Source organism: Culicoides brevitarsis, chromosome 3 (assembly GCF_036172545.1).
Source record: "Culicoides brevitarsis isolate CSIRO-B50_1 chromosome 3, AGI_CSIRO_Cbre_v1, whole genome shotgun sequence".
Taxonomy (NCBI): Eukaryota; Metazoa; Arthropoda; class Insecta; order Diptera; family Ceratopogonidae; genus Culicoides; species Culicoides brevitarsis.
In genome coordinates, this window is record NC_087087.1 from 27,303,225 (window position 1) to 27,330,006 (window position 26,782).

Genomic DNA, 26,782 nt, shown 5'->3' on the forward strand with positions numbered 1-26,782 from the left:
ATATTTTTACTCCTACTGAATTAATTTGACCCCTTAAAAAGTTTTTTGACCCCTTAAAAAGTTTCTTTGACCCCTTCAGAGGTCTGTTTGACCTCTTTTGGAATTTTTTTTCAACAGATCAGAATATTTATGTCCTTCAAGAGGTTAGTTTGATCCCTTTTGAAGTCAAAGGGATCAAACTAACCTCTTGAATTTTTAGTTAATTCCAAATGGGGTCAAACTGACCTCTAAAGGGGTCAAAGAAACTTTTTAAGGGGTCAAAAAACTTTTTAAGGGGTCAAAAAAGCTTCTTAAGGGGTCAACTTAATTCAGTAGGAGTAAAAATATTTCACTTAACTCTAAGGAATCAATTTGACCCCTTAAAAAGTATTTTTGACCCCTTTGGAATTGACCTTCAGCTGACCAAACAATTGAAGCTCATTAAGAGGTTAATTTAGTTCCTTTTGAGGTTAAAAGGGTCTAATTAACCTCTTAAATGGGTTCAATTCTTGGTCTTAGAAATCCAAAGGGGGTCATTTTGACCTCTATAGGGGTCAGATTGGTTCCTTAAGAGTTAAAATATTAATTTAACTCCTAAGGAACCAATCTGACTCCTTCTTATGAGATCGTTTTCATACCCTTTCAATCCGTCGCGTAGAAATTATTTTTATGTACCTTAAATTTAATAATATAAGAGCTCGTATGTGAAGGATGCTTTAATCATGAAAATTTAACGTACCTGTCGACGAGACGCACTAACGAAGATAAATGAGACCGAGTCGACGGAAGCACATGTGTTACGTTTAAAGTTTCTTTAAAGTAATGAAGAATTTTTTTTCTTCTCAAAGACGCTTCGTTAAGTTTACGGAATTTTCTTTGCCTTTGTTCATCACCTCATCACATTAATTGATTGCTCCCTTTTACATTTTGCTTCTTGGCTCAAACGAACAAAAGGAATCTTTGAAAGGAATGAAGACACACGTGGATAAACATCAAATATGTATCGAAATGTGAGTGTGAGATGATGCAAAAATAACCTTTTGTAGACTCATGACAGGCAAACAAACAAACAAATTTCAAAATCAAAAAGGTAATGTTTGTATCGAGAGAGAAAAAGGAAAACTGATATCGGAAGTCATGCGGAAAAAAGGCTTTCCTAATACATCAGGAAATTTTGAATCATTGATTTTTTTAAAAGAAAAACTGTCGTTAATTCGTTAAACTTGCTCAAAAATAACGTCTTTGTTCGTTTTAATAAGAAACTACAAGTACCTGTGTTAATAATAATGCAAAATAGTTTAAAATTAAATTCCTGAAAGGTGAGATGATGATCATAATAATGACAAAGCTTCTCTACAAAGTCACTGAGAGTTTCTTTTATTGCACAAGAAAGCGCATTTAATTTGTTTTTCTTAACATTTTTCAAGTAAAATGCAGAAAAAAAAATACTTTCTCTAGGTACATAAACTCAGCTATTAGTTTACTGTCATTATAAGTGCACTTCAGAGAAATTATTAAAAAAATGGAAAATTTTACTTGGTCGTTATTTATTTTGTCGTAAAGTAAAATTAGTAGTAGATAACAAGAAAGAAGAAAATGTCTCCATAACTAAAGGCTATTAATTAAATGCAGACCGAAAATTTTGTTCTATTGTCGTTGGTGCAGTTTTCTGTGTAACAACACGATTTTCATCATATTATAGGGACAAAATTTCTTTTGAAACTTAATCGTTCCCTTTGTAAAAAAAATTAAAAAAATATTTTGAAGCTTTGTTATCGGATATCGAGAAAACAGCTTTGAAAACTTATTTTTTGAGGAGTGACTGACAGAATAATTAATGAAAAAATGAACAAAAAATTTCGTGATTTTGCTCATTGATATTTAATTAAAATTAGATGATCAGAATATTTATTAAACGGAATTTTTTTTCTTATTATTCTCTGAAATTTTACATTTTAAATTTTTTTTTTATTATTTTTTTTATTGAATTTGCAAAATATGCGAAAAAAAATAAGAAAAAAATGAGAGAAAAAAAATAAAATAAAAATTTAGAAAAAAATTTAAAATATTTTGTAAATTTTGTTTATGAATTTAAATTTAAAAAAAATCTTAAAAATTTAATTAAAAAAATAATAAAAAAAATTAAATTTATTATTTTTTAATTTATTTATTTTATTTAATTTTTATTTAATATTTAATTTATTTTTTTTATTTTAATTCAATAAAAAAAATAATAAAAAAATTTTAAAATGTAAAATTTCAGAAAACGTTCACTTTATAAAATATTTTAAAAATAATTTAAAATCTCAAAAAACTCTTAAAATCTCAAAATTTATGAAAATTTTGAATTTTAAAATTTTCAAAGATTAAAAAAAAAATTATGGGACTCCACAAGTTGTAATTTAAAATTTTTATAGAACAAAAAAATACTCGAAAAATCATCAAAAACGTCTCTAATTAGAATATCTTTTATATTTCTTTCCCTTACCTGCATTTAGTAAATTATACGCTCAAACTTCATCTTATTTGTTTAAAACACTTACTTTGCAGTAAACACAAACAATTTTTGGCTAATTTTGTGTGATGCTACATTCAAACTCTCTTCAGAGTCTGCTTCTCTTTGTCTGTGCTTAATATTTGCTTTAAATAAAACGAACAAACAGACGGTAAGAGATTACCTTCTTCAATCTTCATGTGTGTTTGTGTTTTTCTATGTAAAATTCCTGTGTTTGTCTCTCTCTCGTTGCTTGTCTTGCACGAAAGAAAACACACCAGCACCTGTCTAATCTCTGTAATTTCTCCTTAAATTATCCGAAAATGTGTTTATCTGGTTTACTTTTCTGTTGATTTTACTTGTCTTTTGCTCCGAATTATTCAAGAATTGCATGATTCAAAAAAATAAAAACCAATTTTGATAATAAAACAATATCCGAAAATTTCAATTTTGTCTGCTGACACATGATATGATGCATGACAGATATATTAATGAGAAGTCTACGTGGAAATATTTCGTGGCATGACACGCTTGCACAATAACAATAATATTGTGAAAGTTATGTTTATGGATTTCTCACTTTTGGCTTCTTTTGTTTTCATGACATGTAAAATTTTAATTGATAAATTTCTTGCTTGTTTTGTTGGATAAGACGAAGACGAAGCTGTTCATTGGTTTCGTTAATCAACTCAACTCCATTTTTTTTTTGTAGGAGGGGAAAAAAGTTTTGTCGTAAAATGTAAAGTTATGTGCTGTTAAAAGACAATTCACCTCCTTCTTTAAAAAAAATGAAGAAAAAAGTAGAAGGTTTTAGCATGAAAAACGACCAAGGAAATAATCGCATTTTGATTTTCGATTTTTATTTTACTTCAATTGGTTTTAGACGATCGTTAATTAAAAAATGTGCATTGGGTCGAGATTTTTAAAATATGTATTGGGTCGAAACCTTAATATTCATTTAATAGTAATTAAAGTCTTGAATAAAAAGGAAAAAAAAACAGAATGTGAACTGGGGCAAGAATTCTGAAATCACATTAGGGCAAAATTTTCAAATGTGCATCGGGTCAAAAATTCGTTAAATTTTAAAAATTATATTAAGATGAAAATAATTTGTATTGGACAAGAATGTTAAAAATACAGGGCGTGAATCTTAAATGTGCACTGGGACAAGAATTTTAAATATTCATGAAGAGGAATTTGAAATGTGGTTTGGGTCGAAAATTTTAAATTCATATTGGGTCAAAAACTCAAACAATAAGCATCGAGGTTAAAATTTTAAATGTTTAGGGAAGTATTAAAATGTGCATTGGGACAAAAATTTCAAACAGCTAATTGGAAAATTTTAAAATGTGCATTAGGTCTGAATTTTCAAAACTACCCAATTGATGAGTTTTGAAAATATTCATTGGGCCTAGAATAAAAAAATGCAGTTGACCCCAGTTGACATTTTGAATTTTTTTCCTCGTAAAAGACGTGAAATTCCGTATAAAACATATTTTTTCTGCGAAACGCGTTTTAAAAGAAAAATCTCATTATATGCCTGGCTTGTTGTTCCTTCGCCAAACTTCGTAACAAGACAAAAGAAATGGTCATAACTTTTATCCCTGTGTTCCTTGTCTTCGTCATTTTCTTATGATGAAAAAAAAGGTAAAAAATTGCTCGTAACCTTATCTATCAGCGAAAACTATGCGCCTAAAGCGCACGTTGACAACAACAATTCTTTTATATTGTGCCATGAAACAACTTATTATAGCCCTCAACCGTCTCTAAGAAAAAAAAACAACAACAATTTCGCCGTAGAGAAGAAGATGAAGAAAAAACCTTTTAATAATGCATTTAAAAGTTTCATCAAAATTTTATGTACTTTTGTGTGTTTGTGGCGACGATTTGGTGTTTTGGCACTGCTTGCTAGAAAATTTTTCTCGTATACGAGTGCCATGAAAACTGGAGATAAGGCGAGAAAAAAGAACAAGAAGAAGGATGAAAATGTATGAAGTGCTTTTTAAAATATCTTTTAACGTAACATAAAATGATTGAACGTAAAAATTTTTACTATCAAAAAATAATATAATTTTGGGAAGTTTTTCGCCAACACGAATTTTTGTCAACATTTGCGAACGGACATTGTCCCGTATCAATCAACTGTCCCCGCATTAATCCACTTTAATGGCTCACTTTTCGCCAGTTGTTAGATTAACATGGTCGTTAGAGACGTCGTCGTCGATGGCGTTTCCTTGCGCCAAACACGCAAAGGGAGTAGACAAGCAAAAAGTGTTTATGACTTACTTCGATTTTTTCAGGCTCATTTACGGAATTGATGATGCCGGAGATGTTTATTTTTTGCCCTGTATGAGTTTGACTAACGTGAAAGCAATCACATCACATCACATCACTTCACACAGGAAGCAAAGCAGGCGAGTACCAGATATAATTTCGCTAATGTTTATTTTTCGGTATTTTTATCCATCATTGCGTTCCGTTTTCAGATCGTTTGACACGATATGCGAGATAAAAACACGCAGCTCGTTACATACATGATGGAATTTGTCGTTATTATCGATAAGTGAATGAATTAGACGAAATTTAATGGAGGTGAAGGAATTTGATTGCGTGTTTTTTTTTTCTCTTTTGCTTCCGAGAGAGGAAAAAAGGTCGGAACGCCTTGATTCAACGATTTGCTGTCAAAAAATGTCTGATAGGAAAGAGGATGGAACGGAAATTTTCAAGATCAATAAACCAAAAAAAAAGAACATATGGTGAGTTTTGAAGCACTTATTATGATAAATTTTAAATTTCTGTCCCAGTGCACAATTTAAAATTTTTCTCATTGCATGATTTGGATCTAGTCGAATTTTAAGGTAATTTCCCAATGCACATTTGAATATGTTTTTCTATAAGACTTTATGAAATTTCTACCCAATGCACATTTTTTAATTAATAAATTTGACCCAGTACACATTCAATAGTTATGTCCCAATGAACAATTTAAAAAATCTGAAATTTTACTCAGTACATTTACAATTTTTTCCTATTAGACATTATAAAATCTTCCAAGCTCAACATTTTTGTCCCAAATCAAATTTTAACCCTATGCACATTTTGAAAAATTTTCCCATATGAACCTCAAAAATTCAATCCCATCATACATTTAGAAAATTTTAAATTAAATTTTTACCCAATAAACATTTAAAATTTTTGTCCCAATGCATATTGTGAAAATTCTCTCCCAATTTAGGTTTAAGCCCAGTGCGCATTTTAAAAAATTGTTCATATTAAACTCAATTTAATCCAATCATACATACATGTTAAGAGTTTTAAATTAAATTTTTACCCAATAAACATTCAAAAATTTTATTCCAATACATATTGTGAAAATTCTGTCCCAATTCAATTTTTTGCCCAGTGCACATTTTTATTTTTTTTTTTATTTTTAAACATTTAGTCTATTTTTTATTGCAATTTATCAATGTTTAACGTTAATTTTAGCAATTTGCTTTAGTTCAACAAATTAAACATTTCGACTTAAAAAAAATTGCATGTTAATTTTGCATTACTTTCATTGTCTGTTACTTAATAAATTGGAAAAGTTTTTTTCTGTTTTGTCTTTCCGTTGTTTTTTTCTTTTTTACGCCAAATTACCCTGTGAACTGCAACAAATTAACATTTCCTTTTTTTTTTGTTTGAGTAAAAAAAAATTTTATCACGCTATTTTTTTAATCGAACAAACGAAAACAGGAAATGCACTGTTAACTAGACGTCTCCACTATCAAAATTTATGTATGTCAACACGAACAAGACGACAACAAATTCCTTCTCATTTTTTAATCTTGGAAATCTCTCGTGTGCTCGTAGCAAAAATATTACTTTTCAAAAATGTCACAACAATCTCTGCAATAAATCACAAATGTGCATAAAGTTTTTTCTTCACGTTTTCACATGTGTGCCGTATAAAAAGGGAAAAACTTAAAATTATCATTTATTATTACTTCAAACAGAAAAATATATCGTTGGAGCTCAAATAACACGAAAAAGGTACAAAACTTGCGTGAATTTATTCGGAAAACTTTCAAGTTTTAATCAAAAAACTTTTACAATGCATGTTTGTGTGATTTCGGGAATAAAATGGCAAAATAAAACTCGTAACTTTTTGCACTCGAATGAGATGTGCGCGTCTTTACATCATTAAAATCAACAAATTAAAACTGCATTAAGATACAAGAAACACAACAACACAAAGACGAAGTAATTAATCTTGCCTCATATTTCACTTTTTCGTCTTTCATAATAATTTAGCAAGACATTGTGTGTGGTAAAGATCGGCATTAAAAGCAGAATGAAAATTAAAATATAAATTGAAAAAGCCTCCATTCTCACACCCGTTTACGGCTAAAAATTCTTTGCGATAAAATGAACGCACACAGAGAGAAAGTAAAACAAGAGAGGAAACAATAACAAAAGTATTTTACAACAAAAGCAAAGAAAAAGCTTAAAACAATAACTTTGAATATGCAGTAATATTTCATATATATTATTATTTTTCGTACACACCCACACATTCTTCCCATAAAATTTGACATCAAAAAACAAGAGCAACAAACAAGCGTACGGATATGATGCTGCTATAAAACTTTGTATTAATGTCTATTTTAGAAGGCACGCAAAGTATGCTAAGAACTCGGCAAAACAAAAACAAGAACTGAACATCTCTCATGTTTTCGAAGCAACAACATTTATAATTTTCACCTATTTTAAAATTTACCGAGATGTTATTCCTGAAAAGGGCTAGATGCAGTTTTTAAGATAATTCTTAAAATTATTTACACCACATGATATATTTTACAAAACAGTTTTGTTTTACTTTGAAAGTGGTTCAAATAACAGGAACGTATAGCGAGAAATAATAGTTCAAAATGCCATCATCGGTAAGTGACAAATTTTTTTTATGAAACTAACTAAAAAAAAAAATTAAAAAATAAAAAAAATTCATACAAAATGACCAAAGTTAAAAAATAAAAAAAATAAAATTATTTAATTTTAATTTAATTTTTTAAATTTATTTTTAATTTAATTTTTAAATTTTAATTTAATTTTTTTATTTTTAAATTTATTTTTAATTATTTATTTTTAAAAATTTTGATTTCTATTTTTTTAATCAATTATTTTTTATTTAATTTATTATATATATATAAATATATATTTTTATTTAACATACTTAGAGAAGTTAGGGTAAATTTACCATTTTTAAATTAAATAAATTTATTTTTTTTTTTGTATTGAAAAGGGCAAATTTACCAATTATATAATTTTTTAAAAACTAAAAATAATTTTTTTTAAAAAACATAAAACAACATTAAAAAATTATTTGGGGTCCTCACAAAAAAGCTTTAAAATTTTATTCAATTTAGTTAAATGGAATGACTTAATTTTTAAGAAATTTCATATCGATCCTAAATCGTCGAAATTGTTTGAGTAATAAAAAATAACTGAAAATTCAAAAATATTCGTTTGACACTTTCTGTCAAAATTCAAAAAAAAAAAATCAATAATTTCAATCGTTTTAACAAAAAAATTTCGTATTGAATTCTTTTTTTATAAAATTTTCAATACAAATCCCATACAGTACCAAAAAAATTTCAACAATTATTAATTTTGATTATTTAATTGTTTTATTTTTTTTGCGATTTTTTTTTAAATAATTTTCAATTAAAAAAGACGTAATATTCTCTATAAACGTAAAATAATGCATTTCATAATTTTATTTATTGCTAATATTTGCCATTCTTGAAATTGTTTGCTATTCATCATAAATAAAATTTTTTAATTAATTCTCAACAATAAAATTTTATCTCATTAAAAGGAATGTTTGCATGTTCATTTATAACTCTAACCACATCAAGCAAAGACGCATTGTAGTTAATTCAGGCTCTTCAGAAAATATTTGCTCTCTGGTTTTTCCTACAATTCAAGCAGATTCAATCAAAAAACAATTTTGCCAATTGTCATGAATGTTGAATCACTCGTTTTTTCCCGTGAAATCCAATAAAATATTAATAAAATACACACACACAGCAGAAAAAGCGAAAAAGAGAGAAAAACCACATTTTCTCGAATAAATGACGATAATAATAGTAATATTGACAATGATGATGTTGATTCGGTGCGATAATCATGTATAATATAAAATAAAAACACACACTTACCGTTCGATCCCCTTTATTTTTGACACGACATTTTAATATTGCTGTATCCTCGACGACTGTTGTCACATTGCGCGCACTGATATCATCGAAATAGGGCTTTCCACTTGTCACGGCAGCTAATTCCACTGAAATGAGAGAAAAAAAAGGAGATTTGAAAATGCGTTGAGTCACTTAAAGTTCATTAAACATTGAATTTGATCAAAACGACCAAATGGTAAGCTTTGATATAAAATATTAATTTGACATAAGTGATGCCTTCTTTTAGTTTTTTTTTTCTTTCAGGTACTATTGGATGATTATGAAGTTATTAAGCGACGAAATACCGGAAAAAGGAAGCTGACATGACGTTGCATTAATTTCATCCACGGAATGTGAGGTAAGGATGCGATCGTCAAGGTTAACCGACTGAGATGGGCAAGCCATTTAATGAACTCAGACCGCGCCTGTACTATGCTATCGAAAGGATCCAGAAGGACGTCGAGGTGTTGAGCGACCAAAAGCAAGATGGATTGATTGAATCCAAGCCGATCTGAGAACGCTCAATGTGAGAAATTGGACAGTTGTAGCTCAAAATCGATCCGAATGGAACAACATTCTTCAACAGACCAAAGCAAAGTATTGAGAAAGTTTCATTTTGCCCTTAGCGTCATGATTTTTTTCAATCCAATGGGACATAATGTCTTTTTTAAGATGCTGGGATCTTGAAAATAATGCTCTTAAACTTTCACATGAAGATTTTTCGAAATTTTTATTTTTTTTAAAGAATTATTTTTTTTTTTAAATAAAAGTTTCGAAAAGTCTTTACAAAAAATCGAAAAATCTTTTCGAAATTTTTATTTACTTTTTTTTTTGAAAAAATTAAAAAGAAATAAAAATTTCTAAAAATCTCCATTAAAAAAAATTTAAGGAACTTATTTTCAAGATTTCAAGTTTAAAAAAAGATCATTTCGACCCCACAACTGCCCATGGAAATTTTTTCTGCATGCAAAAATGCGCTAATGTTGATTTTTTTTTCGAGTTTCTAGAATAATATTTAGAAAAAAAGAACAATCTCATTATCGTACCCTCGTTTTTACGGTTCCTTCTTCTTTTTCTTTGATTGACGCGTTTGTTTGCATTAAAGGTACTTCACGAGAGCAAGAAAAAAAAAGAAAGTGTGAGAGAGACATATGTCGTAACATCAAGAAAAAGGTCATGAAAGGGATTAGCATCATTAGCCATGATGAAAGTCCTAACGAGTCATTAATAATTTCATATGGGAATCGTCTCTCGCATGACCAAACGCACATTTTTCGCTCATTAGCGGAATACACAGTTAAAAATTACTCCAACAAATGTTCCACTTTTTTTTTCTTCTCGCCATTTTTATTATGTAACGCCATTCGCGAGACAAAAAGAAACGTAAATTGCGTAAACATTTGAACAAGAGAGCATCATGTCACCACTTCATCAAAATATTTTAGATTAAAGCCGAGTAGCATTGAGGAGACACGTACCACATGTAACCCTGCCTGCTTGCCTGATGCCATGTCGTAGGTGTATACGAAAAGATGATTTGACAAAACGTGATCAAAATTTTCTTTCGTGTCAATTTCGAGTTGTGTGTGTGCTTTTTCCAGCGCCTTCCAAAAAAATTTTTTGGTCTTATATTTACGTCTTGTACACGTAGCTTCAATGCAAAGAGACAGCGACCTATCAAAAAGTTTTTTGAGTGAGAATATTTATGATCATGTTCGTTGTCAAGAACTTTTCTTCGTTCGAGAATCCGATACGGTGACAATTTTCAAATGTAATGCGTATTTATCTCCTCTTTCTTTTTGTTTTTTAAGCCTGAATGAATTTTTCTGGATTTCATGATATTCGACTTTTGCATTAATGATTACTTCCTCGAAATCTCATCGGTTCACAGAATAATTGCAAGCCACTAATGAAACATCATCATGTCACACGAGCCTCTCAAATTTCGTTTTAAATAAATAATAATAAAAGACAGATCTCTTTTCACGTTGATTAATAATGGAAACCATTAATTAATATTGATTTAAAATTTTTTTTTCTCATATTTTTTTTAAATAAAATTCGTGCCTTTATAAACAAAAAATATTCAATTTAATAACCACCACAAATGCACGGATGGATGGATTGACGATGGATTTACATTTTTGATGGCGGTCTGGAAAAAAATTTACATTTTATTTACTGAATAATAATATTTTTCTTTTATCATGACATGCGTGACACAAATGACCCATCTGAATTGATTTTTGAGCAGTGGTTGTTGTGATTTTTTGCACATTAAAAAATTGCATTCAAAAAAATAATTGTAATTAAATTGACTTTTGACTGACATTGATCAGCAATTGAGTTCACGAATTGATTGCTTATCGTTTTAAAAAATATTTATCATTCGATAATCCAGAAAATTTACGGAAATAGTAAAAATATAATTGAAAATCACAATTTTATTTTTAAAACAAATATTAATATTTAATTAATTTAATTAAAACATTATTTTTAATATTTTAAAATAATTAATATTTTTTTTAAATGCATAAATTAAATAAATAATTAAATTAAAACTTTTTAACTTAAATTTTAAATTATTTTAAAAATGTTTAAATTTTTTTTCACAGAATTTTTAAGATTTAAAAAAATTATATTCATTTAATAAAAATTAAATTAAAAATTTTAAATTAATATTAAATTATTTTAAATAAATAAAAATTATTTTTAAAATAAATAATTAATAAAAATAATTTAAAATAATAAAAAAATATTTTTTCCCGATTTAAAATAACAAAAATGTGAAAAAATTTAAAATTTTTAATCGTTTAATTTTTATTAAAAATAATTTTTAAAAAATCTTAGAAATTTTAAATTAATTAATTAAATTAAATTAAATTATTTTATTATTTAAAATTAATTTTTTTTATATATAAAACTAAAGTATTCAATCATAATTTTGCTAATTTTAATGAAAACTTTAAAATTAAAAAAAAATAAATAACAAAAATATTTTCCATTAAAAAAAAAATCCCGCCAATCTCAATATCGCCACTAAAAATTAAATATTCTAACTCCCGACATGATATGACAGAGTTCTGTTGACATTAAAACTTAACATTGACGAGCGACGGAGACGATGACAACGCCGATGAACGTTGCAAATTCAATCTATATCATCACCATATCATCATCATCATTCGTCGTTGCTCGTCTCCATATCGAAATGCGGTAAAATTGTGTGATTTTCTGGGTATATGTACTTAAAATAAGATAAAAATTCGATTATCTATGTATCAACTGGTGTATGTGCTCTTGTTGTATACCCAGGGGCGATACTTAATGGTAAATTTTATGTCTTATACAAAATTTTTTTTCTTACACAACAAATCAACTGACGACATGACAAGGTAGACGAGTAAAAAATTGCTCCATGATGACTTGTTTACACATCAAATATTGCATTTTGTGCCTGTTGTAGAAATCGGAAAAACTCATCTCCTTGTTATTTATATTATTATTATTATTTATGCAGAGTAATGTTGTGTTATCGTCGAGATGATTTTTCGATCATCTCAAAAGATTAAATATTTGATTTTAATGATGAGCTCACAGCAGGATGATCTAAAATCGTCTAAGATCATGTGACAGGGTGAGAATTTAAAGAAATTTTTTTTTTTGAAATTAGGCCGCTCTAAATTTATTTCGAACTTTTTGTCCCAAAAAAAAAATCGTAAAAATAACTGTCAAAAAATGTTAAAAAATATTTTTTTTGATAAAAATTTAAATACGTTAAGTAATAAGTTAAAAATACGATTTTTCATACAAAAATTCTTAAAAATTGATAATTTTTTAAAAAATTTTGGGAAATTTCTTTAAAAAATGTGAAAAAAGACCAAAAAACGGTCAATTTTGATGAAATTTTTAACTTTTTTTTTATTTTGGATTTTCGACTTTTAAAATGGGGCATGGGACAAAAAGTTCAAAAAAAAAATTTGGAGCGGCCTTAACAAAAATAAAAAAAAAAATCAAAAATTATTTTTTAAACAATTTTTGTGAAAATTTTTAGAAATTGTATAAAAACCATTAAATGACTTTAAATTAATTTTTGAATAATTTTAGTTCACAAAAGGAAGAAAAACTTTTTAAAAAATCTTCTTTTAAATGACTTTAATGTCAATTTTTCGACTCAAAAGCGTTGACGGCTCCCTCGTTATTTTTTTTTAAATTAAACACTTCAAATCGCCTCTATTCCGCCTCGATGTCAGTCATCAACCCCTCTTAAACATTATTTTTTTGATGCTAGTCTGCTATTTCCTGCTTATATTTTACGTTCACATAACAAATCTTCGTTCCTCCATGTCTAACATTTTAAATTGAAAATTAATTTTCAACCACTTGAGAAATTCATTTATGTTGATGATGATGAAATAAAATTAGATGAATACTCGAGTCGTCTCGTTGGGGAGAATATTTAACGAAAAATACAAAAAAAAACCTACATACGATTTTTTTTGTATTCTATGAATTTTCACAGGAAATCGGAAGTCGGTAAAGCTTCTCAAAAATTACTTTGGAAAGTATGTGAAGCGGAGCAACACAAAAAAAAATAAAAAGCATTTTAATAAGTAAGTCAAGTATGGTAGGCAACAACAAAACTTATTTGGAAAACTTTTTCATTCTAAACCGATTTGGAACAACAGTTTCCATTGTTTTCTATTCACTTTTTTATTTTATATTTTTTTTACTTTTTTTTTATTTCTCAACGATATCGTCCAAAGTTGCTGCAAGTTTTAAGCTGGTGGTATTTGTCATTTCATTCCGCATTCTCGTGTATTATTTATTCGATTTCTTTCCTGCTCGTCGCTTTTTTCTCAGTTTTTTAATATTTATAGTCCATAATAAATCTCGTTATATTATTTATAAGCCTGATTTTCACTCGGAAAAAAACTCAACAAGAGAAGAATAAAAAAAGTACGTCAAGCCAATATAAACATATCGGTATGAAAAACTCGATTAAATGAGCACTTAAAACTTTTGCGAAACTACGTCAGGTCCATCATACCTAAAATGCATTATTGGAGTTTCTTTTTGCTGCGTGCTACGAAAAATAAATAAATAAATAATAAAATGAATAAAACTGAAACAACAGCAAAATAAAAAAAAATTGTATTTAAAATTTTTCAGAGTGAGGAAAATTTTTGCCAATTATTTCACTTTGTAACGATTTTGCTTCGCTTCGGCATCAGATGAAACAAGAGAAAGGAAGATGAAAAATGAATGTGCAATAGAAAATTGACGTCTCGATGACACACGAGTAAATTAAATCTATTCTTTAATTTTTCGCTTTTTTAATTTCATTTAATTTTTCATCTTTCAAGAACAGATGTACAATCTCATACACACAAGGACGATGACAATGGGAAAAATTGCGAGAAAATTGCAGAAAAATACACACAAGAACGCGTGAATTGTACAAATGATGACCATTTCATTTTTTTAAAACGCATTTTGAAAAAAAATTGACTTTCTTTTAAGAATTTATGTCTTTTGAAGAATGTGCACTGGGTCAAAAATTTAAAATATTTTAATGGCAGACATTTTAAAATGTTCACTGGGATTAAAGATTTTGAATGTGCTTTAGGACAACTTTTATGATTGGTAAGTATTCAGTTCAAAATGTGCATTGGGATTATATTACATTTCAAGATAAAATGTGCCTTGGGTCAAAAAATAAATTAAAAACTTAAATTTGCATTGGGATGAAATTTAAAATTTCTACAGTTCAAATAATTCAAAGGTTTTATAGGGTGCTATTTTGTGAGTATTTCAAAATATGCACTGGGTCTTAAAATTTTGTAAGTATTCAAAATATGCATTGGGTCAGAAAATTTAAAATGTGCTTTAGAATAAAATTCAAAATTTGTACAAGTTAAAAATTTCAAAATTTTTATTGGGTCAAATATTTTCAATTATTCATTGGGACAACCTTTAAAAATATTCAATAGGCGAAAATTTAATTGAAAGAAATTTTTAAATGTGTCATGCTTCAAATTTGAAATTATAACGTCAAAAAATTCATTCAATTTTCAAAAAATGTGAAAGATTTATGCTCCTGGGTAGAAATTTAATTAAAAATACGTTATATTAATTTGATTATTTTTCTAACGAAAACTTTCTATTATTTTTTTCAATTGTCCTTATTTGCTGCCGTCATCATTGTTACTCGTCATGATAGTTGCTGCTGCACTGATTGTTTTCTCCATAGTGAGTAGAAACATCGCTGAGTATTGCTCTTAAATAATAATAAACTCGTTTCCATTATGTCTGCGAGAAACCACACACAGTCAAGAGCCCACGCTCATTTCTTCTTTTCATCGAATGCTTTGTTAGAAAATATAAGTGAGAAGGACTTGAAGAAAGAAAAGTTTTTTTGTGCCCTATCTTTTTTTTTACTTTTCTTTTATTTTTTGTAATTTAATTTTTTTTGTACGAGTGTGAAAACTAGCAATGAGCGTTACAAAAGAACCCCCTTAACTTCGTAATTACTTTGATTTTAATTTGCTTCATAATTGCGACAAAAAGAAATTTCATAAATCATACAATGCAATGAATGGAAGCGAAGTCGTATTAAAAAAAAAATTCGCGTGGCTCTTTTCAATTTTGATTTAATGGACTTTTATAATGTGAATTTCAGTGAATAAAATGGAAAATTACCGGAAAGTTATGCTTTTGTTGCATTTCACAGCTTATTTACGGCTTTCAGTCGATTCACGTTAAAAACTTTTAAATGCTATTTCAGGTCATTTAGCGCAGTTACATTGTAATTTGTGTTGCGAAAGTGATCTTTTGTGTCATTTTTTTACAGCAGTTCGAAGTTTTTTGAAAGTCCTTGCAAAAAAAAATGCATTTTATTTGAAACCATGGAAAGTTTTTTTTGTTTAACTTCTCGAAATATGCAATCAACGAAAATTTTAAATGCAATAATTCAAATTCTGTCTCGAAAAAAAATTGTATGGTTTGCTTTAAACAGTCGATTTTAGGCCAAAGAATGTTTTTATGCCGAAAAATCGGGATAAAACAAAGGAAAATTCGTGGAAAATGGAAAATTTAAAGTGTAAAGCTCATTGCATACCCTATAGGAGCCCAAATCCACATGGTAAACTTTGTACAACAAAATTTATGTTAAAAGTCACGTCAAAGAGCAATAATTAAGCAATCACTCATTTGTTTATCCAAAAATCGGTAAAATGTTTAAATCACGCACGCAAATAAATCGTTAATTTTATTTGATTTCCTATTCCATTGTATTACCCAAACAGCCAGAGTGTTAATAAAATCGAAATTTCTTTTGATGTTTAGCTGATAAATAAAGCCAATTGTTTGCCTTTTTGTGGCGGTCTGGCGGCATTTACCAATAACTCGTTCGCTTAAACAATGGTTTGCTTGATTGGAAAACAATCAATCCGCACATAATACGAATAATTGGCAGAATTCATTTAAAAACTTTGTTTATTTGTGCAAAAACACACACACACACTTACACACCTTTTATCAAGTAGCAGGCTGTTTTATTTGCGAATACCACTACACATAGATGCCATGCCAAAAAGTGTAAGACAAAATATCGAGTAATTGAATTACGAAAGTTTCGGTGCACGTCAACAATCTCACAAGCGACTAAATTCCAGTGAAATTAATTGAATTGAACATATCGAGTAAAAGACAACGTTCGTCGCTACGGTAAATAATTGCATCAGAAGACGCCTCATTCGACAAATTCAAACAACGTTTCGTCGATGAATCCTTCGTTTTGTTCTTGTATCGTTCTAATCAAGTCAATTTCCTTTCGCATTTCGATCCAATTGCGAACTTTTGGTTCAAGTCGATGCCAATAGAGTTCAGCGATAAAAACGACGCAACTTGCAGAGATTCCGATGAAGAACAGCATTAAGGTACTCATGAGTTCGGGGACATCAATGACCTTTGCTTGGCTTTGTAGGTGATTATCGATTTCCATGCGATGGTTGTCCTCAAAGTAGAGCTCGTATTTTGAGATGCGGTCAAAATGAAGCGAAATTCCGTTCTCAAGGGAACGTTGAACGACTTGGTTGAAATCATCGGCAAAAGGGAACGAATGATGTCCGTAGTAGGATTGAAGAGAAGGCACTAAAAGTAATAATTTTGAACAAAAATCTCATTTACTGGATGATTGGATTGAAAAGAAAGGAATTTAACATCTTAAGTGAATTTTTACTCTTTAAAGGATTATTTGAACTCCTAAAGGGATTAACAAAACCATTTTAGAGGTCAATTTAACTCCTTTTGTCCATTAACAGCTTTAAACATTCAGAAATTCAAGGAGGTTTAAATCCTTCAGAATAGTTGGTTATTTGAAGCTGCTGAAGTAGAATTTTTAAAGAAGTTGCATTGCCCTCTAAAGTGGTTTTATAGATCCCTTGAAGAGTTTCACTAATCCTCTTAAAGGATTTAAAAAATTCACTTGTGTAATAAAGCTGAAAGGCGTTAACAATAACATTGAAACCATAACTTGAATTACTTTTGTTAATAAACATTGATAACTTTAGAGACAAATTGAATCGCGAAGTTTAATTTTGTCATAAAAATTGTTTCTTATTGTTGTGTTATTGTTTCATATTAATTGTTTAAAGGCATGATATTGATTCTTTTCCTTTAAGAAGTCAAATTGATCCCTTAGGAGCTGAATTAATAAGTAACTCATAAGGGATCTATTTGACTTCTTAAGAGATCAATCTCATATCTTTTTTGTCTTCTTACGGGCGAAAAAGAGGTCAGATTAAGTCCTTAAGAGGTTGAACTATCTCTTCATGGGTTAATTTAACCTCTTTTGGGATTAATCTGACCTCTTTCCCGCCCATAGAACTGTAAGGTACTTACATAACGATTCCTTAACAATGTGAAAGACACAATCGCCATTTTGGTACAACGAGTGTCTCTGAAGAAGTGATTCAGCACGAGATTTCCTCAGAACATAACCCTGTGTCACATTTTTCGCCAGAATATTGTAGACGATGTCATTGCCATTGGTAAGTACAAACTTTTTCTGCAGCCGATCCGATACATTCCCAAACTCCATGAAGATTCGAGCCTCAGGCGTAATCATTATTTGATGTTCACTATCCGCCAACTGCTTCAACGTATTGATTTCCACTGGTTCGACCGTTTTGATCATTTCATCGTAGATAATTGCTGCTTCAATAATGCTCATGATGGTTGTGAAAACCAGAAATGATGAGAGTAGTATGCGTTCGCTATTGAATCTGGAACCTCTTGTGGATTTTGTTTGCAACACGATTCCCAAGACCTCAAAAAAGATGTATACAAAGTCAACTTCTTCTTCATTTTTGTTGTACAATAAGAACTTGAAAACGATCCAAAGTCCAGAAAAAATCAAAAACCCATAAAAATCGTAGGCATAAACTGTCGGATGAAAAATATGTCGAAGATGTCGATTGATACTGGCACTCGGAACAATCGCGACATAATTATCAAACTCATGCGGATAAAAATTTCTGTAGTTCTTGGCAAAGTCACAACAAAGCTGGGCGTTCATCATAAGGTCTGTCGAGACATTCAAGCGTGTTGGTGCAATCTCATCATCAACCACAAACACGTCATCTTCATTTACAGAATCCGCTGGAACGTATTGCGATACATTTCTGTTGCCTTCTTGATGCATCACCAATACCGCTAGTTCAGCCTGTTTTATGTACGAAAAGGTTGCATTGTAATATTCAGCTAAAAATGCCGCCATTTTGCCATCGCGACCTCCAAACTTGTTCGCAGCGATTTGAATCACTGTGGGCGCCCTCAGCGCCAGCAAAACTGAAACTTTGTAGTCATGCAAGTTAATTCGTCTCGCATTCGTTATCTCACCATAGAGCTTCTTGAAAACTACTTGGGTAAAATTCTGCCTAAATTGATTCGTGAACGGATTGAAAGTCGTTATTTTAGGTTGTCCATTGGCAACGTCGAAAAAGATCAAAATTGATCCAAAAATTTTACGAGTTGATGAAGTCCAAAGACGCTGACTCAAAGTTTGCATATCTTCCATCCTTTGTGAACGTTCAAAGACATAAAAGACCGTCTCCGAATTCTGTATCTTATCCAAGTTAATACTCCATAAGTCGTCTCTGACATCCATCCATAGAAAAATATGAACAACCTCATTACCGATGGTAAGTGAAGTAATTTCCGAACTACGATTGTGATCTATCACAATTAAAGGTTTGTTAAAATCCGACATTTGGTCCAAGATGCCATTGACAAAATCGCCACTGACTTCGTTGTCTTTGTAAATAACGATTGTCCGAATATTTGGGTTCAAACTCAAATTCTGAAGCAGCAAATTGACAATCAGCGTAGTTAATGCTGAGATATTGTACAAAACTGGCAACATCATGATGGGAAATGCGACGAAAATGGAAAAGACACTCAACTTTTATACACTTGGAGAGACGTAGGTAAGTATTCACAGTAAAAAATGTACGTTTTACTTGGCGTGAGACGTGGAAAATTGATATTTTTGGCTTTTCTGAAGCAATGGTAGGTTTGCGGGCATATGTTTCTTGGCGAAAAATGATCTACTCGAGACGACAAACAATTCTAGTGAAAATTTTTTTTTTTCAAAAAATTTCACCTCAACTTCGATTTTTGGCGATTTTCATGATTTTCAAGCAATTATTGAATTTTTGGTCGGAAATCAAAATTTTTTCAAAAAATTTTTTTTCACTGTGAGTGAAAAATTTTTTCAACAAATTTTAGTTTTCAACCAAAAACTCCAAAATTGCTTGAAAATCGCTAAAAATCGAATTTGAGGTGAAATTTTTTGAGAAAATTTTTTTTCACTAGAATTGTTCGTTGTCTCGAGTAGATCATTTTTCGCCAAGAAACATATGCCCGCAAACCTACCATTGCTTCAAAAAAGCCAAAAATATCAATTTTCCACGTCTCATATCACGAAACGCCGCGCGAGACGTAGATTTTTCACTGTGTTGATTAGAATGTAACGAGACTTTAATAACAAACTTGGGTCTTCAAATAACAGTTATTCCAATCAACTTCAGCTAAAAGCATTCTTCTTTAATCCAAACCAAGCACAATTATGAAAAATTTCTTATGGTAACAGGAAATGAGCATTTCACAAGAAAAAAGTAATCTTACAGCAAAATAAGAATGCAACGACTCGTAGTTCTGCAAACAGAAAACGAACAGACAAGATGTCATATGAATATTTTCCGTGAAATGCTTGCACTGTGTAATATTTGTATTCCATTTCGCAGTCATATCTTGAGAACAAATGTGTTTTGTATTAAGTTGTTCCCTTTTTTTATTATTATTATAAACATTTATATTTTCTCTCACTCGTTCGCTCTCTCTGATATAGTTGCATTACTATTGTGTTGTAACAAAAATTCTTCCAACAATAGACTTGGAGAACTACTCTCGGATATATATTTATTTTACACAATTTTTAGAATGCCATCCAAAGTGCTTGCCAGTTTGCTTGCTCGAGCTGGAAAAATGTATGATGATGATATCCTGCTGTTCCGACAGCTTCCTCACAGACACTTTTTCACAGCAACCTACCTACCTAAGGCATGTCACATCATTGGATTTTTCTGCATGGAATTTTCCTTTTGTTGAGAAGTTTTTGTTGTTGTTGTAGTTTCTTATCAAATCAATCCTTATTTGTTCCTGAAGTAAGTTTTGAGAAAAATTCGTCGTATCTGAGTTTTTGTTGAAACAAACAAATAAAAAATAGATAGAAAAGTATCCATGAAATGAAGAGCTACTTTGGTTTTCAAAAGTTTTCTATTTAAATTTTTTTTTGAGGTTTCTTATTTAACTTGGTTTCAAAACTTCAATGAAATTCAAAGTTTTGGTTTTTCCGAGATTTTTCTGATTTTCAAGAAATTTTCTTGTGTTTTTTTATAAAGTTTTCTTAGATTAAATAATTTTCAATTTTTTTTTCAGGAATTGCACATCTCAAAATTTTTTAAAAGGTTTTCAGCCCTTGTTATACTATGTATAACAAACCATATGATCAGATCCCGTTGCACGCTGATAAGGCTTGAAAATTCAGAATTTCAATTGCACCCCCCCCCCCCCCCCTTTGAAGGCTAAAAAGCACTAAATATCACAAAAATGACACAAATTTTAACAAAAAAGGTGATTTTATTTAGATTTGCACCCCCCTTTGTAAAAATTTTATTTATTTTTTTTATTTTTTAAGCATATTCCAGAAAGTCCTAAAATAAGAAAATTTTAAGCACGATGGGATTCAGAAAAAGGTTTCATGATTTTGGAGGAAAAGTTTCGATAAAAATTTTTGATTCCGAGAGACAAGTTGCGAAATTTCTGCATTTGTAAAAATTCGTGAAAAATTTTTTAAAAATTTTTGATTCATCAAATTGAACTGAATTCTTTAAAATTTTCTGAAATTTCAAAATTTTTTCTTCAAAATTCGACGAATTTTCCAAAAAAAGCATCGTGACCTTTTAAATCCTTAATTTTTTTTTTTTTTGGAAATTTCGTCGAATTTTAAAGAAAAATTTTATAAAAACTCATAAAATTTTAAATAAATTAGTTCGATTTGATGAATCAAAAAAATTTTTAAAAATTTTTGATTCAACAAATCGAACTGAATTCTTTAAAATTTTCTGAAATTTCACAATTTCTACTTCGAAATTCGACGAATTTTCAAAAAAAAAAATTAAATCTTAAAAAAGTATTTTTTTTTTGAAAAATCGTCGAACTTTGTGAAAACTCAGAAAATTTTAAATAATTCAGTTCGAATTGATGAAAAAAAAATTTTTCAAAAATTTTTCACGAATTTTCACAAATGCCGAAAAATATACCAATTTTTTCCAAATTTATCTTGAAATGCGGTCTTTGTAATAATAAAAATATAACACTTCTGTCTCTCATTTTTTTCCTTGCCTCACTCTGCAGCATGAAAAATATTATTATAAAACAAACAGGATGCTTGTAGTATTGTTACAAGTGTTATGCTTATTATCTTTTGTGTCCCTGCTGTGCTGTAAATTGTATCATTTTCGTAAAAAAAGTTTCTACTTCTATATTAGAACTTAGCGGAGGATCACAAGCATGCAATTTTGTCTCGTTTCTTATATGATTTTCCGCTATCATGAAGTTGACACAAACATGCCGACTTTCAATTTGGACGTTTTTTTATGAGTTTTCCGAGAAAAATGTTCGAGACCACTTTTTAAATGTGCTTGAGCGCAAATGCAACTGATGTTACCAAATCGAATTAAATGTCATGCACACTCTCATGTTAATGTTTGTTGCTTTTCTAATAAAAATGTTTATATGGCAATGTTTGTTCAATTTTTCGCATAGAGAAGCACTTACAACAACAACAACGACAACGACGACAATAACTTTCGGATCGAGTGTATTTGAACTGAAAATTCCATTCAATTATTTGAATTCAATTTTGAACGAGTTAAAATGTTTTCTACCAGAAAAGAGTGTTCATTTCGTTGCAGACACAAATGTTACTTTTTTTTTATTCGTTTTTAGTTGGATTTTTCTTTCGTTTCCTTCGAACAACGTTTCTTTCTGCCACAACAAAATACTTTGCATGTTTTAAGTAGCGCCCAGCTGCCGACAAGGACAATGAGTAAGCCGAACAACATTACATCGTATCCGTTTCCGACAAACCATCCGAGTTCCTTTACCGGCGATTGAATGACTTGCATGTCTTCGCCATGCCGCATTGCCCATTCCAACCAATAGATGGCTCTGTCGATTGGTTTCTCCATTTGATCTTGAAATACTCGAGCACGCGATTTGGCGTTTTGAGTATATTTTGGATTCAGCAAGACATCTAACAAGGCAGCCTTGAACTTTTCCTTTGTCAGTGTAAAAACATCTAACCGAACGCCTGTTCCGCGGTTTACGATTCCCACCGCATTGCGTCGCTGATCCGCGAAAAATGGCATCCCAACGACGGGAATACCGCGCCATGTCGCCTCTTGGGTACTCATTAAGCCACAATGCGAGATGAAAGCTTTCAAGTTTTCGTGAGCTAAAATATCGCTTTGTTTCAGCCAAGGTCGAATCATGACATTTTTCGGCAAGGGAATTGTCAAATCTGACTCATATTTCCATAGGAAGTTGTATTGCGGAAGTTCCGCAAACACTTTGATAAACATTTCTTTCGTTTTGGTATCAAGCATTTCACTTTTAACGTTTGTACCGAGGGAGAAAAGAACTGTTCCCTCTTTGCCTGACTCGATAAAAGTTTTGATTGGAGGGTCTAGTGGTTTTGGATCGCGAACTTGTAGACCTCCAACAGGAATCATGTTCGGGGGAAGGGGAAAAGTTTGTTCAACTGCTGGATGAACATTTACCAAGGCAAGGCCGACCTCCGATTGGAGCGTTTCGAGTGTCGGTAAATCTCTTAAACGACCGAAAACTTGCCTCATTAGAGATTCCTGCTCAGGCATGACGTGATAAGCCATATAATAGTCATCAACGAGGTAGAACAAGTAATTGACAATTCGTTCGTAGAACGACATTTTATCGGAGAACTGAGATCCGTGATGCGAAACGTACGACGGTTGTCGATGACCTCCAAAGGTACGCGTGAAGTAGTGCGGGACCGAGAATGGCGTGACAGCAACTGCCGGTGGATAGTTGAATTTATGGATGAATCCCAAAATAAATGGAGCCATCGATAAATCATCCACAATGAGATCAAATTTAAAATTATCAGGATAATTCAAGAGAGTTTGAATCCCTTTCGAGGCAGCCGTTAATCGACTATTGAAACTGCACCAATGCCAAAATGCCTCAAAAGCTCCCCATTCACTCAATTTGGCAAATTCTATTAAATCTACAGCTTCATTCGAGTCATGAAGAGCTTCATAAACTCCTTCCATTAAAATATAATGCAAATTTTTCGTGGGTTCTTTATCTTTATCCACAGACAATACAGTTACATTATGACCTCGTTTTGCCATTTCGACGTAAAGATTCCGATTCCTAAAAAATTTTATTAATTAAAAATCTTTTTGAGGAAAGTTTTTCTCGTTAATACCAATTATGATGACTCGGAGAAGCCAAAGGTGCCATGAATAAAATATTGGCTCCCTCAATTTCGCACCAAAATGGGAAAATCGCAACAAAAAGCAGTAAAAAGCGCATTTTGCTCTTTCTCAATTAACGGTCGAGATAAAACTAACAGAATTTTAGAGCAATAACGATGTGTTTGTTATCAATCTCAATTACATGGCATGACATGACAGATTTAACTACAACTATTTACATAAAGTTCAGCGTCTTATCTGTGTATAGATTACACACTTGGTATTTGAAATTCATTCAATTAAAGATAGTTAAATTGAGAAGCACGTGTGAGCGTGTGGAAGATTCCGATATTTATAGAAAGACACGTGAGATCAAGGTTTTAATTATTATTTGTTAAGTATTGATTTCAATTAATTTTTTAATTTTTTTTTAATATCATTATTTTTTTATTTTAATAAATTATTTTTTTTTAAATTAATTTGTTTTTTTTTTTTATTTTATTATATTTTTTTTTAAATTTAAATAAAACTTGATTTAAATTTAAAAAAATTAATCAAAAATTAAAATTAATTAAATAATTAATTTATTTTAAATTAAATTCAATATTATTAATTATTTAAATAAATTTTAATATTTTTTTATTTAAATCAAATTTTATTCTATTTTATTAATTTAAATTAAAATAAAAATCAATTATTAAAATTAAATTAATTATAAAATTTTATTTTAATTTAAAATAATTTTAAAATTAAATTTTAATTTTTTTTTAGTTTAAATAAACATTTTCTTTATTTTAAATTTATATATTTTTTTTAATTTTAAAAAATAAAATTTTATTTTAGAAAGATTTTTGAAATTTTTCAAAAATTAATTTTATTTAATATAAAAAAAATAATTTTTAAAAAATTATTTATTTAAATTTAAAGAAAATTTGAATTTAATTTAAATTAATAATTTTTTTAAATTTATTTTTTTTATATTTAATAAAATAATTTTTAAGTTAAATTTTCCTTTTTAATAATTTTTTTTTAATTTAAAAAAAAATAAATTTTAATTTAGTTACTTTTAAAATATTTTTTTAATTAAATTAAAATAATTTTTTAAAAATTAAATTAATCTTTTTAATCAATAATTTAATTATTATAAAATATAAAATTTCAAATAAAATCCCCAAAAAATATTTTTTAAACCAAATTATTGCATTTAACAGATTGCCAATTTCATCCTCCTTCAGACACATGCCATCGTCGTGATGGATATCACAAATGTTGGCGACGTTGATGATGGAAATACAAAATGACAAGTGTACACGGATTTGATGAATCCGCCTCAAGAGAAATTATTAATTAGACGGCGAAACAACGTTCTACCATTACGTGATGACAGTTGAATAAATTGCAAGTAAATTGTACTGCATGGCGAGAATGTCTGTACGGACACGAGGGAAAACCAACCGAAAAAAAAATATGAACACAAAAGTACTAAATGGACACATAATTTATTAAAGACAGAAATATATCTCACTCAAGGCACGTTAATGGCGCTTCATGCGAATTTATATTTATAGGATTAGACATTAGTACAACTTCAACACACGCAAAGTTTCTTTTCGGGGAAATGGATTGAATTCCGTCCGCATTGTGTGAACAAGCGAAATCTGATATCATGACCTACAGACTATGCTTAGCAGTTACTTGAGACGATCTTGACATTTAGCAGGAAATTTTAATTAGTTTAGTTCCAAGAAACTTCTGGGTTTCACGTGCTTCATTTGGTAAATCAAAGCATCGTTTTTCGAGACAGGTCAAGTATTTGTTATAGAGTTAAGAAAGGATTAATTTTCATTTTAATATAAGGAGCTTTCGTCAAAAAATTCAGAAACAAAAAAAAATAAAATATCCTTAAAACGATAAATTTTAATTCTAATTTAAAGAAAAACTAATAGATGAGGAAAATTTCAAGAAAAATTCAGAAAAAAATTTAAAATTCATTTTTTTGAAGATTTTTTTAATTTAAAAAAATATTAAGGCCGCTCCAAATTTTTTTTGAACTTTTTGTCCCATGCCCCTTTTCAAAAACCGAAAATCCAAAAAAGAAAAAAGAAAAAGTTGAAAATTTCTTTTTTGGTCTATTTTCATAATTTTTCAAGGAATTTTTAAAAAATTTTTAATTTTTTATTATTATTTTTAAACTTTTGTATTGAAAATGATATTTTTACAAGAATTTTCTTCTCTAAATTTTTTTTTCGAAAATCATTAAATTTATGTTTTTAAAAATTTTTTTCACGAAATTTTTTTTTTCAATTTTTAAGTTGAAATTGATAAAATTTTGTCATTTTGTATGAAAAAGTATTTCAAAAATTTTTTTTGTTGCTCATTTTAAAAAAAGTTTTTGGGACAAAAAGTTCGAAATAAATTTGGAGCGGCCTAAATTATTTGTTAAAACCTTATAAAAAATCAAGCAAAAGTTTTGGATTTTTTTTTTAAATTAGAAATTTTATTTTCGACAATTTTAAAATTTTTTCTTGATTTTTTACGATTAACTTCAATCTTAAGATTTTAACAAATAATTAAACTTTTATAGCTTAATTTTTTTTTCCTAAAATATTTTTGAATTTTCCTAATCTATTAGTTTTTTTTTTTGAATTTATTCACAAAATTTCCTTAAGTTATAATGAAAATTAATCGTTTTAAGGATATTTTCAATTTTTTTTTTGTTTCAAAAGTTGTCATAATTAAAAAAAAAAATAATTTTTCACAATTTTAATTTTTTTTTTCATTCAATTCTTTCAACCGTCATAATTTAAGGTCATAATTCATACAAAAGCACGTGTCAACAATGGATAACCTTTGGTCAAAAAATGTCGCACAAAAATACTGCATGCCCTAATTATTACTTCTTTGCTGTACAAATTAATTACATGATGGCTTAAATATTTCTTCTGGCACGAAGATCGTTGCGCGCGAGCAAAAAATATCACAATAGACACAGCATGATTGCCAAG

The 26,782-nt window shown here is 29.2% G+C and overlaps 3 protein-coding genes across 4 annotated transcripts in view; 1 reads left to right on the forward strand and 2 right to left on the reverse strand.

Annotated features, from left to right (window-relative positions):
* Positions 1–26,782, forward strand: part of LOC134835721 (transcriptional activator protein Pur-beta-A) — a 356,196-nt gene that overhangs the window by 107,864 nt on the left and 221,550 nt on the right. The window lies entirely within an intron of this gene.
* Positions 1–26,782, reverse strand: part of LOC134834393 (zwei Ig domain protein zig-8-like) — a 167,369-nt gene that overhangs the window by 55,497 nt on the left and 85,090 nt on the right. The window contains exon 4 of the mRNA XM_063849040.1: positions 8,674–8,798. Coding sequence (XP_063705110.1) covers positions 8,674–8,798 — 125 coding nt within the window. The remainder of the gene's footprint in view (positions 1–8,673; positions 8,799–26,782) is intronic.
* LOC134833355 (UDP-glucosyltransferase 2-like) lies at positions 22,197–23,910 on the reverse strand. The gene is made up of 2 exons (XM_063847652.1): positions 23,789–23,910; positions 22,197–23,733 (listed from the first exon to the last, which is right to left on the reverse strand). The coding sequence occupies exons 1-2, from the start codon at positions 23,893–23,895 to the stop codon at positions 22,263–22,265; spliced, it is 1,578 nt and encodes a 525-aa protein (XP_063703722.1). The 5' UTR covers positions 23,896–23,910; the 3' UTR covers positions 22,197–22,262.